The 18886-nt window shown below is 38.5% G+C and overlaps 1 protein-coding gene across 2 annotated transcripts in view; it reads right to left on the bottom strand.

Moving 5' to 3' along the window:
• atp2b1a (ATPase plasma membrane Ca2+ transporting 1a) overlaps positions 1-18886 on the bottom strand; it is a 41306-nt gene that overhangs the window by 13367 nt on the left and 9053 nt on the right. For both annotated transcript variants that reach the window (XM_030150318.1, XM_030150319.1), the window contains exons 2-7: positions 16724-17182; positions 5476-5673; positions 4915-5172; positions 4614-4739; positions 2987-3148; positions 1859-1897 (exon numbers count right to left, since the gene is read on the bottom strand). In XM_030150318.1, coding sequence (XP_030006178.1) covers positions 1859-1897; positions 2987-3148; positions 4614-4739; positions 4915-5172; positions 5476-5673; positions 16724-16916 — 976 coding nt within the window. In that variant the 5' untranslated portion in view covers positions 16917-17182. The remainder of the gene's footprint in view (positions 1-1858; positions 1898-2986; positions 3149-4613; positions 4740-4914; positions 5173-5475; positions 5674-16723; positions 17183-18886) is intronic.

Here is an 18886-nt window from a genome sequence, read left to right as displayed (position 1 = left end):
CCAGCACTATTAATGAATGGATAAGAGAACTGATTAATGTAAAGTGACTTTCAACGAAACATATGACGTCATGTCGCTCACACTTTTAGCACACTTTTTATTTGCTTCTGTGCTCCCATAAAACTTGGTAAATGTCACCATAATTATGTTTTCAGTGATCCGACTTCACAGCAATTAGCTGGAAGACTTATAAGTGTAATTATCACACTCCCACCTTAAGAACAGGTTATCTAGGGCACTGGGAAATAGGAAATCATCTCTCCTTCAGCAACAGCAGCCACAACATTTGCCAGTGAAATTCTCATACATCTCTTCTTCAGGGATGTTACCTCTCACTTGTGGGACTGACAGAAATTCAAAACTCATATTTGACCAGGCAATTTTGAAAGGCCTCTAACAGCAAAGGAAGGAGGACAGCCAGTCAACTCTCTGTTGTGTCACTCACCATGATAAAATCATTAGCACTAGAGCTGCTGCCCGTGCTGCAACCTATCTCTGCAAGCTATCTCACTTAGCTTTTGATAATATTATTACCATGCATTATGTGGATGCCTTGTGTAACTTCCAATGTCTTCCCTCGTGAACACAGAAGACTCTTCATCAAGCTGCCAAGGCTAAATCTTTATTTGCTATAGCATAAATAATAGCATGGTATTGTATTTGAATGTATGGGTTTATTGTATGTAACAGGAAGGGGGGCATTAACACTGGGCTACTGCAGCTGCTGTGGACTGTGGCTTGTTCTGCACTTACATGGCCTGTGTAATCTCAGTCTAAAGGATTACTGTTGATTCCTGGCAGGCAGAGGGAATCTGTGCACTAGGGACTTGTGCCAGGGTTGTGGTCACAGACCCAACCACTACTGATCATAGTGTCCCAGCAGGACAACAAGCCTGGCTAGCTGGCTAGGACACCACTAAACAGCATCATTATCATTGTTTTCAGTCAGAAAATTGTCCCACTGCAAGTCTTACAGTTGGACACTGAATAGTTCAGATTGGGACAATCAATAAAATCAAATTGTGGGGGCCTCAGGGAGAGTCAGGAAGAGAGAGGGTGGGAAAGCAGATGTTCTGGCCCCAGAATTGTTGCATGGCTTTAATCTCCTCATCACTAATCGCTATAACTGGATTCAGTAGCACCTGCTGCTCAAAGCGCAATGTGCCAGGGAAGGATGAGAAAAGAGGGGACAGACACATGAGGGAAAACCAGACAATACAAAAGAAAGGCAAGAACAGCCAGTACAAAGTATACGGGCACAGGTGTGTGCAAAAATATGCTACGCATTGTTACTATCATAAAACCACTGCAGGCAATTATCAGCATTAGGCTTTAACTTGCATTGAAAGTGTCAATAAATGAGGAGGAATGCACTGAACAAGCTCAAGGATAACACATAAATTTAGGTGTGAATCTGTAACAAAACTATACAGGGGTTAGACAAAATAATGGAAACACCTTCACCTCAAGATGATAATGCCCCAATCCATACAGCTAGAATTGTTAAAGAATGGCATGAGGAACATTCTAATGAAGTTGAGCATCTCATATGGCCGGCACAGTCCCCAGACCTCAACATTATTGAGCATTTATGGTCAGTTTTAGAGATTCAAGTAAGACGTCGATTTCCACCGCCATCGTCTCTAAAAGAGTTGGAGGGTATTCTAACTGAAGAATGGCTTAAAATTCCTTTGGAAACAATTCACAAGTTGTATGAATCAATACCTCGGAGAATTGAGGCTGTAATTGCCGCAAAAGGCGGACCTACACCATATTAAATTATATTTTGTTGATTTTTTAAGGTGTTTCCATTATTTTGTCCAACCCCTGTACGTTATTGTGAGTGCTAGTAATTTACCTTTCTTGCGATTTTCCACAGATCCGTCCTGCTTTTTGTCTGCAGAAAAAAAACATGGAGTCAGTAACAGTCAGAGCAAAATAATTTAATGAGTTGAAGAGTAATCTGTTACTGGGAAACACATTAACATTACTGTAACTCCACTGTGTCTGGCACTAACCATTATCATAGCTCATCATGTTTTCAAATTAATAACACAATTACAACTAACCTTTGAAAGTAGATGACAAAATTAAACTGTAGAGGAAAGCAGGCAAAGTACTTTTTCCCACAATTTCCAGTTTATGATCAAACTCCATCTGACTGTGTAGTGACGCAAGTCAAACAAGATTCAGCTGTGATGGCTAACAGCAGAGGGAGCGTGAGCTCTCTGAGCTGCAAATATGAACATTAATAAAGCAGCACTTTTGAATTAAAGTCAAAAGACTCTAGCAGTAGCTTTATTGATCAAGGATCTGTCTTCCAAACAACCAAGGTTGGATTCTACACAAAATGTTTCATCTGCATAAACTTTAAGCTTGTAAACGTAAACAGACTGATGCAGAAGATATACAGTTGAGTCAGTTGTCTTGAGGCATTAACTAGAAAAATACCTGTGATGAATAGAGATGGAAGGCCACCATGCAGAAAAACATGTTCCAGCTTCTTTTATATTTTTCACCACAGTGAAAAAATGGGTAGTGACATAAATCTAAAATCTGATAGTTGTCTGGTCCTATGCCCTAACAGATAAAATGATTCAACTACCTTCGAGAGAACCAGATAGTAACATTTACTGAATACTAATTTTCAGTACAACACTCATAGTAACTAATAGTACAAACAAGACATTTAGTTGGTCACCTTCATCTGTAGTTAACCTTTGAGTCATCACTAACTCAATGCTGAACCTTGCATACTGTCATCCTTATAACATTAAATGCAAGTTCTTAGTTTGCCTGCAATTGTGCTACCAAGTACACACACTAACATTTTCTGGTTTTAACGTAAGATGTCTCAGTGGGAGTGGATGGAAACTTGTTCTGAGATGCAAAAGTTGTGGTAGAAAAATAGAGTAGATAGAATAGATAGAATAGAATGTCTGTACCAAAAAAAATAGTCAAGTCAAAAAGCAGCAGGCGCACTAACTTTTTTTCTGTTTCTTCTTCTCCTCCTTTTCCTTTTTCTTTTCCTCCTCTTCATCATCTTCATCATCACCGCTACCAAGTAAAGTGAAGATAATTCCAGTTTGAGAGTTGACACCCACGGCAGTTACCACCATTTTCCCTGAGCCTTCCATTACATGGGTGCCTTTAAACAGAAGAAAAAAACACTTATTAAGTGAGGAGCAGTGAGTGATTAAAACAAGAATTAACAAACCAAATAAGATATCCTATGAGACACTATTTCTGTTTTTATACTTGACCTGGCTCAAATTTATAGTATATTTTTAACTTGTTTGTCATTCGAGATCACAAGCGAGATTTTTTGTATCGGTTCAAAACGAATTGTGAGCTAGATTCCTTTGCTTACTGAGAAGGTGGTTTAGTCAGGCTTTCAAGTGGCATGTTCAGTTACACACAAGAAAGAGAAAATAAATGCAGGATTTCAAACCCAGACAATACTAAAGAATGGCGCACGAGCGAGTCACAAAAGAAAGAGATACAGTCACGGATGCAAATATCTCACAACCCTTTAATCAGCAGCCTTTAATCAAAAGCCAATTGTCAGTCCGAGAGAATTAATGGGAATCTGAGAGGCTACAAGAGGGCTCTACAAAGTTTTATATCTTGGGCTCTCCATCCCTCTCAGAACAGTTAGACAGAAAACAGCCAATAACAAGAAAAGAGGAGATGAGAGAAGAGACACTAGAGGACAGGAGAGATGTAGGAATTATTTAAATGTCTTTTTCCCCATGTTTTGTTAATTGGATAATGCTTTTGTTTTGTTTGTTATAGAGGTGACAGAAGGCACATCAGTGTGGGCATGTACAGACACACACCCAGTGGATGCCTCTGCCTTGGAGTTATGCCAAAAGAGCCCGAGGATCAAAACAAGAGGTGTTTCTCCAGACTCCCACCATGATACTGCACCAGTGAAGTGTTTGACAGTGAATACTAAGTCGTTCATGCAACTCATGAATTATTTTATTTTTGACCAAAATTTGCAGTAGCCCATTAGGAATAATCCAGACTTGAACAGAAATGAAATTATTTTCATTTCCAGGCAGTCTAATGCCTTTTCCAAATTCCTTTTATTAAATTCTCTGTTATCATACTGAGCGTTATGTAAATGGTGCTATGTAAATCAAGAACTAAACATAGTTTGTAAGCTTATGAATGTAGAACCACATGCTCATCTCAAACACTACAAAGCATTAGCTTGTCAAAAAAACAAGCTGAGAAACACACTACAATATGGTTGGAATCAAACCAGTGACTTTCTAGCCCTGAAAAAGCATCATCAATCAAAAGTGTTGACCTCCAAGTGCATCAAAAATGACAACCTGCAAAGCATTTATTTCATTTTGATATAAGAAAACTGCGTAAAGGTTGTCTTTGTCACTCAACTTTACAAGAAGATAAAACATGAAATCATAGAATGCTTTATGAGCATTGTATTATTCTGTCAGCAGTTCTGTCTGTGTTCTTGGGGTCTACAGCTGCTATAAACCATTTTAAAATGCCTGACAACAGTAAAAAGCACACACATCTGTCACTGCCTTTCCAGCCATAAGAGGGCTTTTGAAAAAACTAAAATTGAGGCTTTGTCTTACCTGATAACAGCATTGGATCTTTTTCTTGTGTTTTCTTGACATGGTCCGACTCCCCTGTAAGTGAGCTCTCATCGATCTTCAGATCGTTCCCTTGGATGAGAACTCCGTCAGCAGGCAAAAGGTCACCTGAATGATGCAAAGACAAAACAAATGCTCAATTTGGAGAGACAAAGCAGACAAAAATGTAATCCATTTTCACTTCATCTTGAATATAAATACAGTGATTCTAAATGAGCGGATGTATAATTACTCTCAAGAAATGTGAGACAAAAACATTGCATTTGATTTAGTATCCTCTTACCATATTTTACTTGTGCAATGTCTCCAACCACGATCTCAGCCACAGGAATCTGAATGACTTGTCCTCCACGGACAACAGTAAATTTCTGTTCCTGTTCAATGCGGCTCTGGAGGCCTCTAAATTGCTTCTCTTTACTCCAATCATTGAAAGCTGTCACCAGCACAACACAGATAACTGAAAGGAGGATAGCAGCACCCTCAATCCAGCCTGCTTCTGCTTCATTTTCATCCTCCACACCACCAGCAGCCTTTCCACAGTCTGCGGAAGTAGATTGGCAAAATATAACATAAAAGGTCACTAATGCCTATTCCATAAATTACTCCTTTTCATGAAATTATTATCATCAAGCACAATAAAATGTTTAATTAAGACACTAAATGTAATGCCCATCATTAACATAAAAAAATTAAACACACTGCTTAATGTGCAGTATATTACTGTACTATATTATGTCAAATTTTTCAAGTAAAACAAATGATGTAAACACTCCAAACTGTAAGGGAAAAAATATCACTTAACAGAAAAATAATCAGCAAAAAGATGTAATAAAATATTGCTTACGATCTCTTTCGGCATCTGGAGGTTTATAAAAAGAAAGGCCTAGTGAAACTACGGCTGCTACTTCTAGGATAATCAGTGTGACATCCTGAAGTGCCTCCCACACTAATTGTAAGAAAGTTTTGGGTTTTTTGGGCGGTATAAAATTTTGCCCAAACACTGTTTTCCGCTTCTCAATGTCTGTCGGCTGCCCGCTTAGACCTGCAGAGGGGAGACAGAAGACAGAAGCATTTCATTCATAGGATTTTTCATTCATAAAATTTTTTTGGAATTACAGTATATGTTAGAAACAGCATCTTTTCTTGTCAAACTTGAAAAAAATATGCACATACTAACACAGCTTATTCAAAAAATGTATTCAACTCAAAAAATGTATTCAACTCAAAAAATGTCAGAGGCTGCATTCTCATCACTGTGTCTCCACATTAAAAGCAGAGGGGATCAGGAGTTCTGACAGGATGATGTGGTGGCAGCAACAGCAATCACACACTATGAAGGCATACATGTTCATCTCAAAACTCAATTTTCTTATTTGTGTGAATGGGACTCAACGTAAAATAGGCGGAGATTACAACAATCCACAATACAATATTTGGTTAAACTTTTCCCACTGTGTTGTGTCTTCTGCCTACATGTCCTTTTGGCCAATCAAAACATGCAAGTTAAGTTTCCTGGTGGATAACTTTGCAAAATTAAACACCATATTTTTGTGATAGTCATCACTGAAGATCGATAGTGGTGGTAAACTATGGCTAACCAGATGTTTATTTTAGGTTTCTCTTGTGTTTATAAGTTCAAAGTTGACATGGTGCTGCTGTAAAAGGCAAGGTAAAACTTTAAATATTGGTTTTATGTTGTGGATAAAGCCAATTTCAGCATTTTCTGCAACAACAGCATTTAAGGAAGCCAAAAGGGAAGCTGCAGAGTTTTAATACAATTGCTGGATTTGATCTGAATGCAGCCATAGTGGCATGTTACGGAATTTAAAAACAGTCATCGAACACAATGACTGACTCACTAGAGTAGCTGAATCAACGCAGACAGAGCGCTCCCTATGTACACTACAGTCCTGTTATAGAGTCATCTCTTTGACACATTACATGTCTGGTTGGCCTGGGACCCATTCATCCATGTGCACAGAGAGCATTCTGCAGTCACGCATTCGAATGCCTCCACATTCAAGGCACAGTCAGATATTCAAAAGGGCCTTCGCACATTTGATGATGCATGACAGTTTTTCAGTTCTATTCATGCCGACTAACTGTGTGTGGGTGGCTGTGCAGACTGGATGGATTTGTGTGTGTGTGTGTCAGAGAGGAGGTGGAGCGGAATTGGGGGCCAGGGTAGAGTGAGTGTGTGAAACTGCTACTGACAGGCAGATGGGGGTGGGTGGGGGTCGGGGTGAGGGTGAGGGTGCAAGAGACTGAGACTAATAAAGAGCGGAGCGACTGACACTGCAGGGAAGCCTCATGGGGAATAACATCGACTTAATAGGAAAAGGGATCAGTAGGGTCATTGTATGGACAGACGCGAACAAACACATTCACACACCGACTACAGGTGCATCTTTAAAAAAAAAAAAAGAAGAAAGAGTTCAATATTTCTCGTCATTTATTTCAGAAAATGTAAAAACTGTATATATTCTAGACTCATTTACTAAATTAACGGGTAGAAGACACTCACTGACAACCTCCACAAGGATGCCAGAGAAGGTCAGTGCTGAAAGGGTAGGCTATAACACAGACCTGTATAGTATAGTCACGCAAAGATAAGTGGAAGAGAAAATGTGGTGGGAGAAGCTGCATACACAACAGAGATGAGTGCAGCCTTGAGTAGATTGTGATGCACAGCTGATTCAAGAACTTGGTGAACCCTCACAAAGAATAGACTAAGGCTGGAGTGACAGCATGAAGAGCCACCGTGCACAGATGAGTCCAAAAAATGGATTAGCTTGCTCATGCTAAGACACTCCTGAACCAGAGACACAGTCAGAAGAGTTTTACCTGGACTAAGGAGAAAAGGAACTGGACCATGGCTCAGTGGTCCAATGTCCTCGTTTTCAGGATAAAGAAAATGTTGCTTTTCATTTAGAAGTCCCAGAGCCTAGAGGAACAGCGGAGAGACACAGAATCCAGGCTACTTCACATCTGGTGTGAAGTTTCTGCAGTGAGTGATGATTCGGGGTGGCATGTCATCTGCCTCTGTTGGATTATGTGTTTTATTAAGTTCAAAGTCAATGCAGCCGTCAACCATGACATTGTAGGGCACTTTATGCTTCCAACTGCTGACAAGCTTTATGGAAATGCTGATTTTGTTTTCCAGCAGGGCTTGACACCTACCCACAGTGCCTAAACTACTCAGACCTGGTTTGCTGACCATGGTTGACAACTTTACTGACATGAACCCCACAGACGATCTATGAAGTATTGATGAGAAACACCAGTCCCAACTATACGGATGAGCTGAGGGCCACTGTCAAAGCGACATGGGCTTCCATAAGACCACAGCAGAGCCACAGGCTGATCGCCTCCACACCATACCACATATTGATGCAGTTATTTGTGCAAAAGGAGCCCTGACCAAGAATTGAGAGGATAAATGAAGTTACTTTTCAGGAGTTTGATATTTCTGTTAAATAAATTGTCTCCAAATTGCGCTCTTGAAATTATTTTGTATTTTGAGATACTGAATTGCGGGTTTTATAAACATTAAATCATAATCATCAAACTTTAAAAAAAGTCTTGAAATATCTCACTTGATGTATAATGAATTTGTGATGTGAAGGTTTTACTGTTAAAGTTAAATTACAGAAAAAAGTTACTTCTTCTATCATATTCTTTCTGTAATTTTTTGAGATGCAATTGTACACATAATGCAAATCATGACACTACATTTGGATAAAAAAAAAGTCTGTGCTGAAAAAGATGAAACAGAAAAAAGAATAATATAACATTATTCCTATTTGCAAAGAGACAATTCTCCATGACATGACCAGAAACACTACTGAAATGTTCCACAGTCAAAGCAAGAAAAAACACGACAGAAGTGAAGAATTATTACTGAAATTTGTCCACTTATCAAATCAATTTTAAGTGTTCCTGCCATTTCATGAAATGATTTAATGTGTTCACACTGCCTCACTGCAGTTTTACATCTTTCTTCTCACAGCATTACAATAGTAACACGACAAGTTATTAAAAACTGCAAGAATGAACTTTGAAACGTCAAAAGACTTAAGTCATTCCTTATGTGAATTCATCATTTTACATTTCTAAGAGTAGTAGCAGCATAAACTTTCCACTATTGCTCTTTTAAATATCACAATTTCTGCCCTTGACAATATTTTTCCTAGTGACCATTTTCTGATTGGAACCATAACTGACACACCACAACAGATCTCAAGATAAATCAATCAAATCAATCCAGACAAGTATGGAAAAGGTTGCAGAGCTCAGAGCCATTGCTTGTACGCATCATTAAACAGCGTAAACAAATATCAGTTCTTTAATACTTTTGCATTTAATCATCTGATTATTTCTGCAGTAAATAATAGTAGATACAATATTTAGTTGCATTGAGAAGTACGAAACTGACAATCTGCAAACAGCACAGTTACAATGAATTAATATTACATATACCAAGAATTTAATCATTTTAGTAACAATAAAATAGTGCTATACTGCAGAAATAATTTCTGATAGATTATTTATATTTCCATTATACTTCTACCAACAAATTGGATTCAAACCTATGGCTCCTCTGTTTTAACTTTCTTATTTCTACCATCACTATAATGAGTAATGTGTTAAAAAAGCTAATAATCTTATGTCACTAGTTCCACGGTTAATCGACATTACAACCTAATGCTAACACACACTTTTCTAAAAGGGAGGTGAGAAGAATGACGATGAGTCACCAGCACTGCTCCATTAAAAGGCTATGGGGTTTATCCTGCATAGCTGCCTGTTGCTGCTCCCTGGCTGTCTCTCACCGTCTGCTTTAATTTTCTACGCCTCTAATGAAAACATGCTGACAGCTAATACCCCATTCAATTTTACACCACATTTTGCCTTTGCATTAGCGCAATAAATACAAGTGACAGGAAAAGATCAACACATCGTCCCCCTATTGGATACACAAAGAGAAAATAGGTTGGCCTTGGCCCGTCACATCATTTTAGCACCAAGAGTGGGTCTCAAGTCAAGCAGCTAATCATTAACCGTTTAATTTGAATGCTTGTCCCTGGCTGACCCCCATGAGTACTCTCATTTTAGCCACCAGTGAGGGGTCAAGGCAAGCCTTCACTCTGGGTCTGTCACAATTACATGAAACACCGCTGCTTTTTCTTCCATACACCTAGGTGGAAGAGATGTGCCAACACAATAGACTGTAAAAGTCACTGAAGTCACTGTGACATTACACAGTAGTTTGTGGACTATCACTCTGAAGCCTCCACTTTGCATTTTGGGTGTCTGGTTGGAGCCAGGGGTGACCATAAACAGAGGATGGGGGCAAAGGGTGAAACTCACCAAACTGAAGCTAACTTATTGATTACACACACCACATGTTCAGCTAAGAAATGTTAGATAGGTTAGGTACAACTACATGCTAAATGTTACACATAGAGTTGAGTGTTTTTCAATGATGCCAATTTCCAGTAATATAATAATAATAATAATAATAATAATAATAATGATAATAATAATAATAATAATAATAATAATAATAATAATAATAATAATAATAATAATAATAATGTTTAAAAAGTAGTTGATAGACTAACTGCAGTGTTATTAAATAATTGTAAACATTTGCATGACAAAATCATTTGACACTTTTGCTAACCTCAACTGACCACACCTTTTAATTCAACAGTTGGTCTTCAAGTCAAACTCAGCAGGGTTGAAATCTGTTGGTCACTACAATTATCCCAGATTTCTAGATGGTTGATGTTTTTTGACAGGAGAGACAGGATTGTTTGGACCCAATATGTAAACATTTTTTTTGACAGTTAGGAACAACCTGGATAAACACAATCTTGACACCCCCCCCCCCCAAAAGAAAAGTCACCACCTAAAAAAGGTCACACACTCTAATATTTTGTTAAACCACCTTTAGCTTTGATTACGGCATGCAGTCACTGTGGCATTGTTTCGATAAGCTTCTGCAATGTCACAAGATTTATTTCCATCCAGTGTAGCAGAAATTTTTCACCAAGATCTTGTATTGATGATGGGAGAGTCTGATCACTGCGCAAACTATTCTCCAGCACATCTCAAAGATTCTCAATGGGTTTAGGGTCTGGACTCTGTGGTGGGCAATCCATGTGTGAAAATGATGTCTCATGCTCCCTGAACCACTCTTTCACAATTTGAACCCAATGAATCCTGGCATTGTCATCTTGGAATATGCCCATGCCATCAGGGAAGAAAAAATCCCTTGATGGAACAACCTGGTCATTCAGTATATTCAGGTAGTCAGCTGACCTCATTCTTTGGGCACATAATGTTGCTGAACCTAGACCTGACCAAACTGACCAATCACCTATGGCTGAGTATGGAGTTAGAGGAATAGTAAAGCAACAATGTCCAACTGCTACGCCATTCCCCCCGCTCCCCGACCAACAATCACGGGACACAACCCCACTCCCGCTCCAATCACGGAGTGCACCCCCTCCCCAGTGAGTAGAAGCCACCAGCCATAAAACAGAATAAAGATGACGAAGAAGTCCGTTCTGAGCCACTGTAGTCCTGTTCATTATTAAAGGGCTGATTCAGCTATTTACTGCTGAAATGTCATTTATTTCCTTTCTAATATCAATACTGATACCAGTATTGATGTGTTGCATGAATGCAGTAGTCAATCAGGTTACATCTCAAAATTGTACTTTGGTATCACTAAATTAATCTGAATCAATCAATTAATACTGAATCAAATTGACACTGGATCGAATCGAATCGTGATTAATCGATTCAGAATCTTATGAATCGAAATGATTATGGAAATTGGCCATGATACCCAGCCCTATTCTTAAGGCTACACAGCAGTTCAGTCCCAATCCCTTGAGTTCCCTTCATATTGTGCATGTGGAAATGCTCTTACTTTCAGTATTAAACATAGCCCTGAGTTCTGCTGTCGTTTTTCTTTGATTTGATTTCACCAAACACTTAAGTGATTGCTGATCATGATCAATCAGGATTTTTTTCCGACCACATGTCTTCCTCAAAGACGATGGTTCCCCACTATCCTTCCAGTTTTTAATAATGCGTCAGACAGTTCTCAACCCCATTTTGGTAGTTTCTGCAATCTCCTTAGATGCTTTCTTTGCTTAATGTATGCCAAGGATTTGACCCTTCTCAAACAGACAAACATCTTTTCCACAACCACGGGATGTGTCTTTGACATGGTTGTTTAAGAAATGAGAAGCTACTCACTGCATAAATTGGGGTTAAATAACTCGTGGCAAGCTGTGAGATAATCGCCAATGCAGTAATTATCCAATAAGAGTCTCATGTTTATTTGCTTTGTTAAATCCAGGTGGCAATTTTTTTGGGGCCATGCAGTGTATCATATCATACAAATGATGCACAAAAACTCCAAGCCAGAGTAGATTAACTGTAATACAAAGAGGTCTTCTTACTTGTGGTGAACCAAATTACTGACTCCAGAAATAGACTGTCAAGTCAATACTGTAAGACAAGAGGTGCTGTAAGAATGACAACTCTGTGCATGTTCTCTCAGCCTTATTTTATAGAACTAACACTGTCTATGTGATGGATGTGTGTCATAACATTTATAGTCAGTCTACTACTATACAAACAGATGGAAATTAGACAAATGTGATTTTCCATAAGATTAATCATTTGACTGCATAGCTGTGCTGAATTTAGAAAAAAAGTTATTTTTCTGATTTAAAAAAAATGCTCATATTTATGTATTACTGTTATTTTGGATGAATATAAGAGATACAACAAAGAAATTTGGATATTCAAAAGAGGTCAACCTCGCTCTTCTTTGCAACTTCATAACACTGGTCTGTGATTTGCCATAGAATAATAATGGTTGATTTTTTTTTTGTACTTAGATTAACTATGATGTGATCAGGTTCTTGCAGTTGATAAGGGCATTTTGTGTGTGTGTAAACAGATTTTAATTAATGAGGAAGACTTTGCTTTAAGGTAGAAACAATGGTGCTCCATCAATAGAATAGAATCTTGCCACTTCCAGAGTGGATAAGTAAATTAATCACAGTGATTATCCTAGAATAGCATGCAATTTGCCTATGATGCACAAAATGAATTGTAATCGTCCATTCAATCCTGAAATGGCGATATTACTACTTCAGGAATTTTGAAAAGCCAATCAAAGACAGACTGCTCTACCTGGCAAGCTGAACTGGAGCAGCAGGTTAGGCAGTGAGTTACTTTGTAGCTCTGTCTCAGCAAGACCTGATATTTGGTATGTGCAAGAGGGAGCAAGCCATTATCAGCTACTCTTGGTTCACAAATGACAGTTCTGGAGATTCACCAAAACCACTAACCTAACACATTCATGTCCATCAGAAACACTTTGCTTTGACAACTGGAATTTTCCAGTTAAAAGACTGTTTCAGTATATGTACATACCTAATCAGTTCAGCTAACAGCTCCACTATTAAAAAAAGGTTGTGGCAACATGGTCATGTCTGCTCACAGGTAAAACTTATTAACTGTATTCTGAATCCAAACATAAGGACAAGCTACACCATCCGTCTAAATTACAAAAACTAGACTTTCCATTGAGCATGGGATGACTTTGTTTGGAATGACAGATACAGAAAGCCTGTGAGTCCAAAATCCATCAGATCGATAAGCTGTAGTCCAAATATTTATCTAAACTAAAGCAGCAATCAAGAGGGAAAAACTTTGAAACAAAAAAATAGGAAAACACTGTCAATAACATTAATGTGTCAATAATATTAATTAGCCTTGCAGCCACATAACATAAAGAGAAGAAAATAAAGATTTATTTTGTTCCCACGAGAAAAAAACATTTGCTGTTGTAAGTCCTATAATATTTATACTATTGTGTGAATATTTGATCTCAGACTGATAAATATTAGACATCACAGCTTTATTGATCCCCTCAAATGCACAGTCTATACTCTTGTCTAATCTACACACCTCCAAAACAACTAAAGTGCACACTGCTTTTTGTTTTATTGTTATATCATTGTTGAGAATGCTTCAGTTAAGTAGTACCACGCTTCCATGAAAACCTTTCCAGGAGAGTAAAAATATAGCAATACAGCCCACTACACATGTCTTAACATATTAAAATAAGATCAAATTCAAGATAGAGAAGACAATTCATATAGCCTTTCAGGGTGTAAAAGAACAGGCAAGATTCACAGTATTCCTATCCAAGTATGTACAACAGGCACACAAACAAGTAGTGACAGAAAGCTTGGTGACATCACTGGTGTTATTTTCTCAAGTTTAAAGGTGCTCCTCAAGAGCTATAAAAGACAAACGGCTAAGTGGAACTCCCTGTAACGGGTAAAACAGAGTGGGACTCCCCATGATGATTTAACTGAATGTAATGTGTAAAAACAGTTCTCCCAGTAAAGGTTATTGATGTTTCTGTACTTGACTACACCACTAGAAAAAAAACAAACAGATAGGCAAAACTGTAACACAACTGCGACTGGTAAAGAAAAAAAAAGAAAAAACAGTAAAAAGCAAACTTGGTAAACTCATCACACCAACCAGAAAAACTTGATGTATAGTTAAACACTTCTTCTGGATAAGCTAGTCCTCATCCCAGAGGTTGCTTTTCAAGTACAGTGGTCTAACACATACAGGATTGGTAATTACAAATTCCAATAGAAACCCCAAGTTTTAGCCATATTATCTATGTTATGTTAAGTATTCTGTATTAAGTAGTGCACTTAATATGGCAGTATCATGGCTGTATGGCTGGTTAATAATAATGTAAAACAGAAACACAATAACCCTTTGGCAGAGTATACAATGATATTTACTAAAGCACACTGTAACCATAATAAATTTAAATGAATAATGAAGTCAAAATATTGATATGTTAATTTTTTTAAGTTCAGTGTTGATATAAAAAATGTCAGTGGTCATGCCATGATTAGTCACATTCAGTCAAATCCAACAGGCCTGTACTTGTTAAATTTGGATTGTGAAATACAGTTTACAATTGGAGTTGCACATTAAACACACACAAGAGATATTCATTCAACCTTTTTTGGATAAAAAAAGAAAAGAACTTGGAAATGTTGCAGCTTAGCAATGGATTGGCTTAAGAGGTTTGAGAAATGACCAACCAACTAATCAGAAATCCCTTTTCAATTGTCAAGCTCCTGTAATCTTTAATGATGGCTTAATTTCCCAAGCCAATGATGGATGAGCTGCTTGAAATACTAAGTATCAAAAAGTCAGAGTCTGCATAAGAAGTGCAAAGGGACCTGCTGAGGGAGGAGATAACATGTGGATCTTGCCGATCCTATCAGCATTGCACACTTGCAAATAACCACAGAATTAAACCCCCCAAAATCTTTATGGGTCAGCTAGTCTTTTTATTTTAAAGACAGCATAGACAATTTTTTGAAAGATTTGTTTCCATTAAGATTCTTGAAATAATCTTTATTTTCAAAGTGTTAAAACATGTTAGATAATCTGGTGGTTATTCATTCAGAGTAATGTAGATGTGCCTTTAGAGAGGAAGCTATGCCATGTTGACACTTCTAAACATTGCAACAAAAACTGACAGAATAATGTACAGTTCTGCAGCATAGACAACACACAAATGGCAGGGTACACCTGTGCGCATAGAGCAATGGCATCATGCGCCTCCTGCCCCCCGTCCCCAGAAAAAAAAATTCGGATGGGGGTGGGGGTGGGGGGTGTACGGCATTCCCAGTCAAAAACAAATTTGCAAGTGTGTGTGTGGAGTGGGGTCACTTAAACAGGGTACCACCCTCATTGAGAAACAATCTAATAGTCCAGTCGCTTGTATTTCAACATGGTAATACCTGTGACAAGGCAAGAGAACAATATATTGATAATTACCATGGCTTTGAACAAGCTGTGCACCATTTCTTTGACTGTGCTTTTCAAAAATTAACCATGCAAATCACAGGTGCACAGCCTGCTGCCTAATACACTGCTTATTAAATAAGTAATGCCATTTGTGTCACAAATACAACAAATTCTGGTTTCCTCAGTTTGGACGATAGCTAGAAGGTTTTATGCCTATAAAACAGATACGCAGCGTAAGTAGTGTCAAAAGAACCCACAGAGCGTATCATGTACTGCCATACTTGAACAAATGACAGACCAACAATTAAATAGTCACATAAGGAATCTTGATAGCATGAAAGACGCTTTGCACTGTCCACATTAGCGTACTCCTTTTGGTTTGAGAAACTGCATACAGAGGATTGTTGCTGTTACAGTGAATATGTGGTGCCGTTTTAATCTGGGATCAAACTGAAAATCCCCTCCCATAAGAGTTCAGTCAAGGTCATACTGGCGATTAGGCAGACTGTCTATAGAGACTGAGACAGAGTGGTAGAAAAAGGAAAAAGAGTGGTGCTATCAACCTCCGCTGCCTCAGAGGAGCTCTACTGTAGCCCAATAAGTAATTTGTTTTCTGAAATGCTTGGCCCTATCTTTGCAATCTCTGCAAAGAGGTTGGTTAACACAGAGGAACTTTTCACAAGATGAACTCATTCCTTCCCAAACATGTTCAAGTCATTACTACCCAGCCTTACAGCCTCCTGTTTTGTCCGCCACATGTGGGACATCGACCTGCCTGCAGCCTGGTGCTGTGCCCAGCCAGACAGCTGGTCTGTCTGAAGTCTACACACACACACACACACACACACACACACACACACACACACACACACACACACACACACACACACACACACACACACAGAGACACAGAGAGACACAGAGGTGAAAAGAGAGAGAGGGAGGGTGTGAGGGACATATCCACAGGCCTTGAAATAGAGCCGGACTGGCCCAGGTCAGAGCCAGCCTGCCTGGCCACCTGTCTGGCATATGAGTTTTCCAAGGAAGTGATGTCAAGATATGTGAATATGGATGACATGTTCAATGACACTCCTCCTGAAGTATGTATGTACTGCCATACCACTGCACCAACACTACCTAGAAAAAACACAGATTTCCTGTATTTTACAAGTCATAATGTTAATGTAGTGAAAGTTTTACTCTACCATCAGTAGGTGATGTTTTTAACCGGTTGCAGAGTCCTTGAACATCGCCGTAACTTTCTCCAATTTTGCTTATTGCCTCGGCACCTCTCAGTTCCATTAAGGAGCGCAGTTCTTTGAGTGTGCAGCCAAACTCTCCATCGTGGTTGGCTTCCATCATGGAGTTCTTCACCCCACTGTACGAGTTGTTCGCCATCGTCTCACCACCTCCCCACTCTTGCACAGCGTTGCTTGACAGTGGGGCAAAAAAGTGTTGTCCTAGCTTAATTCCTCAAGAGTGCAAACCCAATGGTAGTTCCCATAAACAGCTGACAGGCCCTTTAGAGGCAGCTGGACTCATACGGCAGGTATTAAGGAAGGGATATTACAAAAAAAAGCCATTTCCCTCGGAGAGCTGAGTTCCTAGTCTGTCATGGTGACTGAGGATCTCCTGCAGAGCCAGAGATCACCATGCATGCAGATCTGAAATAGAAGAACAAAAATACAAAAAAAACCTGTCAACTGTGACATTACAAAGTGTCATACATCAAGGTATACCATACATTCAATAATAACACATTGTTTACAAATTGACTGAACTGTTACAGATAACTGCACAGAACCGCAAAATAAGACTGCTGGAAAGCTGTGACAACTGAAGGGCAGATCTTTGCAATAAGCATGGTTATGCTTTGTCTTTTCTGTTGAGACTGCAAGTAATGATTGTTTTCATTTAAAAACAACCTGAAATAAGTTAAGAGAATGATTTCTCAATTAACTGTTGATTATTACCAACAACAGTACACTACTACTATATAATGACATGTAAACAACTGAAAGCAGTAAAATAAAAATATCCACCACAATAAACACATTCAAAAAATGCTTCTGGAAGGTCAGAAACAAACATAAGAAGTAGAAGAAGCAAATTCTAACAATTGAAGATCCAGAGACAACATTTAACAATTACAGTCTATCAATTATATTTCAACTGCTTAGTTGGCTTATCAGTTTTAAATGCAGCCTTGTTTGTAAAGAGGCAAACAAGGCTTCACCTTTTTAATGCATAATTTTTCTCCAATATCAGCACTATAATTTTGGTGTACATAGATACCACTAGATACATACATGTTCATCTGAGTGCAATACTGTTGTGTATAATTTCTTTTACCTGGGTTGACCTGGTGGTGTGTAATATTTGGAGAACACTCACTCTTGTTTGATAACTTACATTTTCCTTCCTGATCTGAGTATGTGAGCAGAGTGCCACATTAAGATTAAACTCAATTAGGACTATCTGTCAGATACTAGAAATACTTTAGAAACTATCTGAAACAAAAAATCTGGCACATCCACTTTGGAAGTGATAAGTCAGCCATGGTTTAAACTTAACGTCTGCTCAGTTTTCTTTACTGTCACTTTTAATAAAAGTCAGGAATTGAGATCTGAGAACCACACCATGCATTCCCTGCAAAAGAAAGGATCTAAAACATATGTGCCATATTTCATACATTTAAAATGATATCAAGAATGTTTTCTTTGCTAATACAGCTTTCTTTTCACCCCCAATAGTCATTTGGAACTACTATAAAGACTGACAATTTCTGACATAGTTGGCCAGCATGATGTATGAAGCAGTTTTGAAAGGGACTCTATTTAGTTTTCACTCTAAAGGAAAGAATTCAGCATCAGCAAAAAGAGACAGCATTCCCTGCAGTTTCACTGATGGGGTAACCTAGTCGGCTGGGACCAGCTGACTGATTACCTCAGGAAAAGCCGTCTGTTAAATCTAATTAAGACTATCTGTGGCATCAGGGAGCTCCATGGAGCTCTACATAGAAGAGTCCATTCTAATGAGAGACTGCTGTCCATTCAGCTTTAATCAGCCTATCAAAGTGACATTCATTCATGTTCATCAAGTTGATATGCCTTTGTCTTACCGCAGCTCACAGGAAGGATTACAAAAACAAATATATAATATCACTACACAATTACAGAAGCTACACCAGAGGAGATGTTTTGATGAATGCCTTTAAATTGTGAGGGACAGTGATGATTCAATGATTCAACAAAATAGCCTCAATGTTTAGTCTCATATGAAGTTTGTGAAACAGCAAAGAAAGCAATCAATGCAGGCATACAGGGAAAAAGGTTTTTTAAAAGGCTGCAGTTATCTGTCACTGTTTC

Source organism: Sphaeramia orbicularis, chromosome 12, assembly GCF_902148855.1.
Source record: "Sphaeramia orbicularis chromosome 12, fSphaOr1.1, whole genome shotgun sequence".
Lineage (NCBI taxonomy): Eukaryota > Metazoa > Chordata > Actinopteri > Kurtiformes > Apogonidae > Sphaeramia > Sphaeramia orbicularis.
The sequence above is the reverse complement of the archived record's forward strand: the minus strand, read 5'-3'. Positions and strand labels throughout refer to the sequence as shown.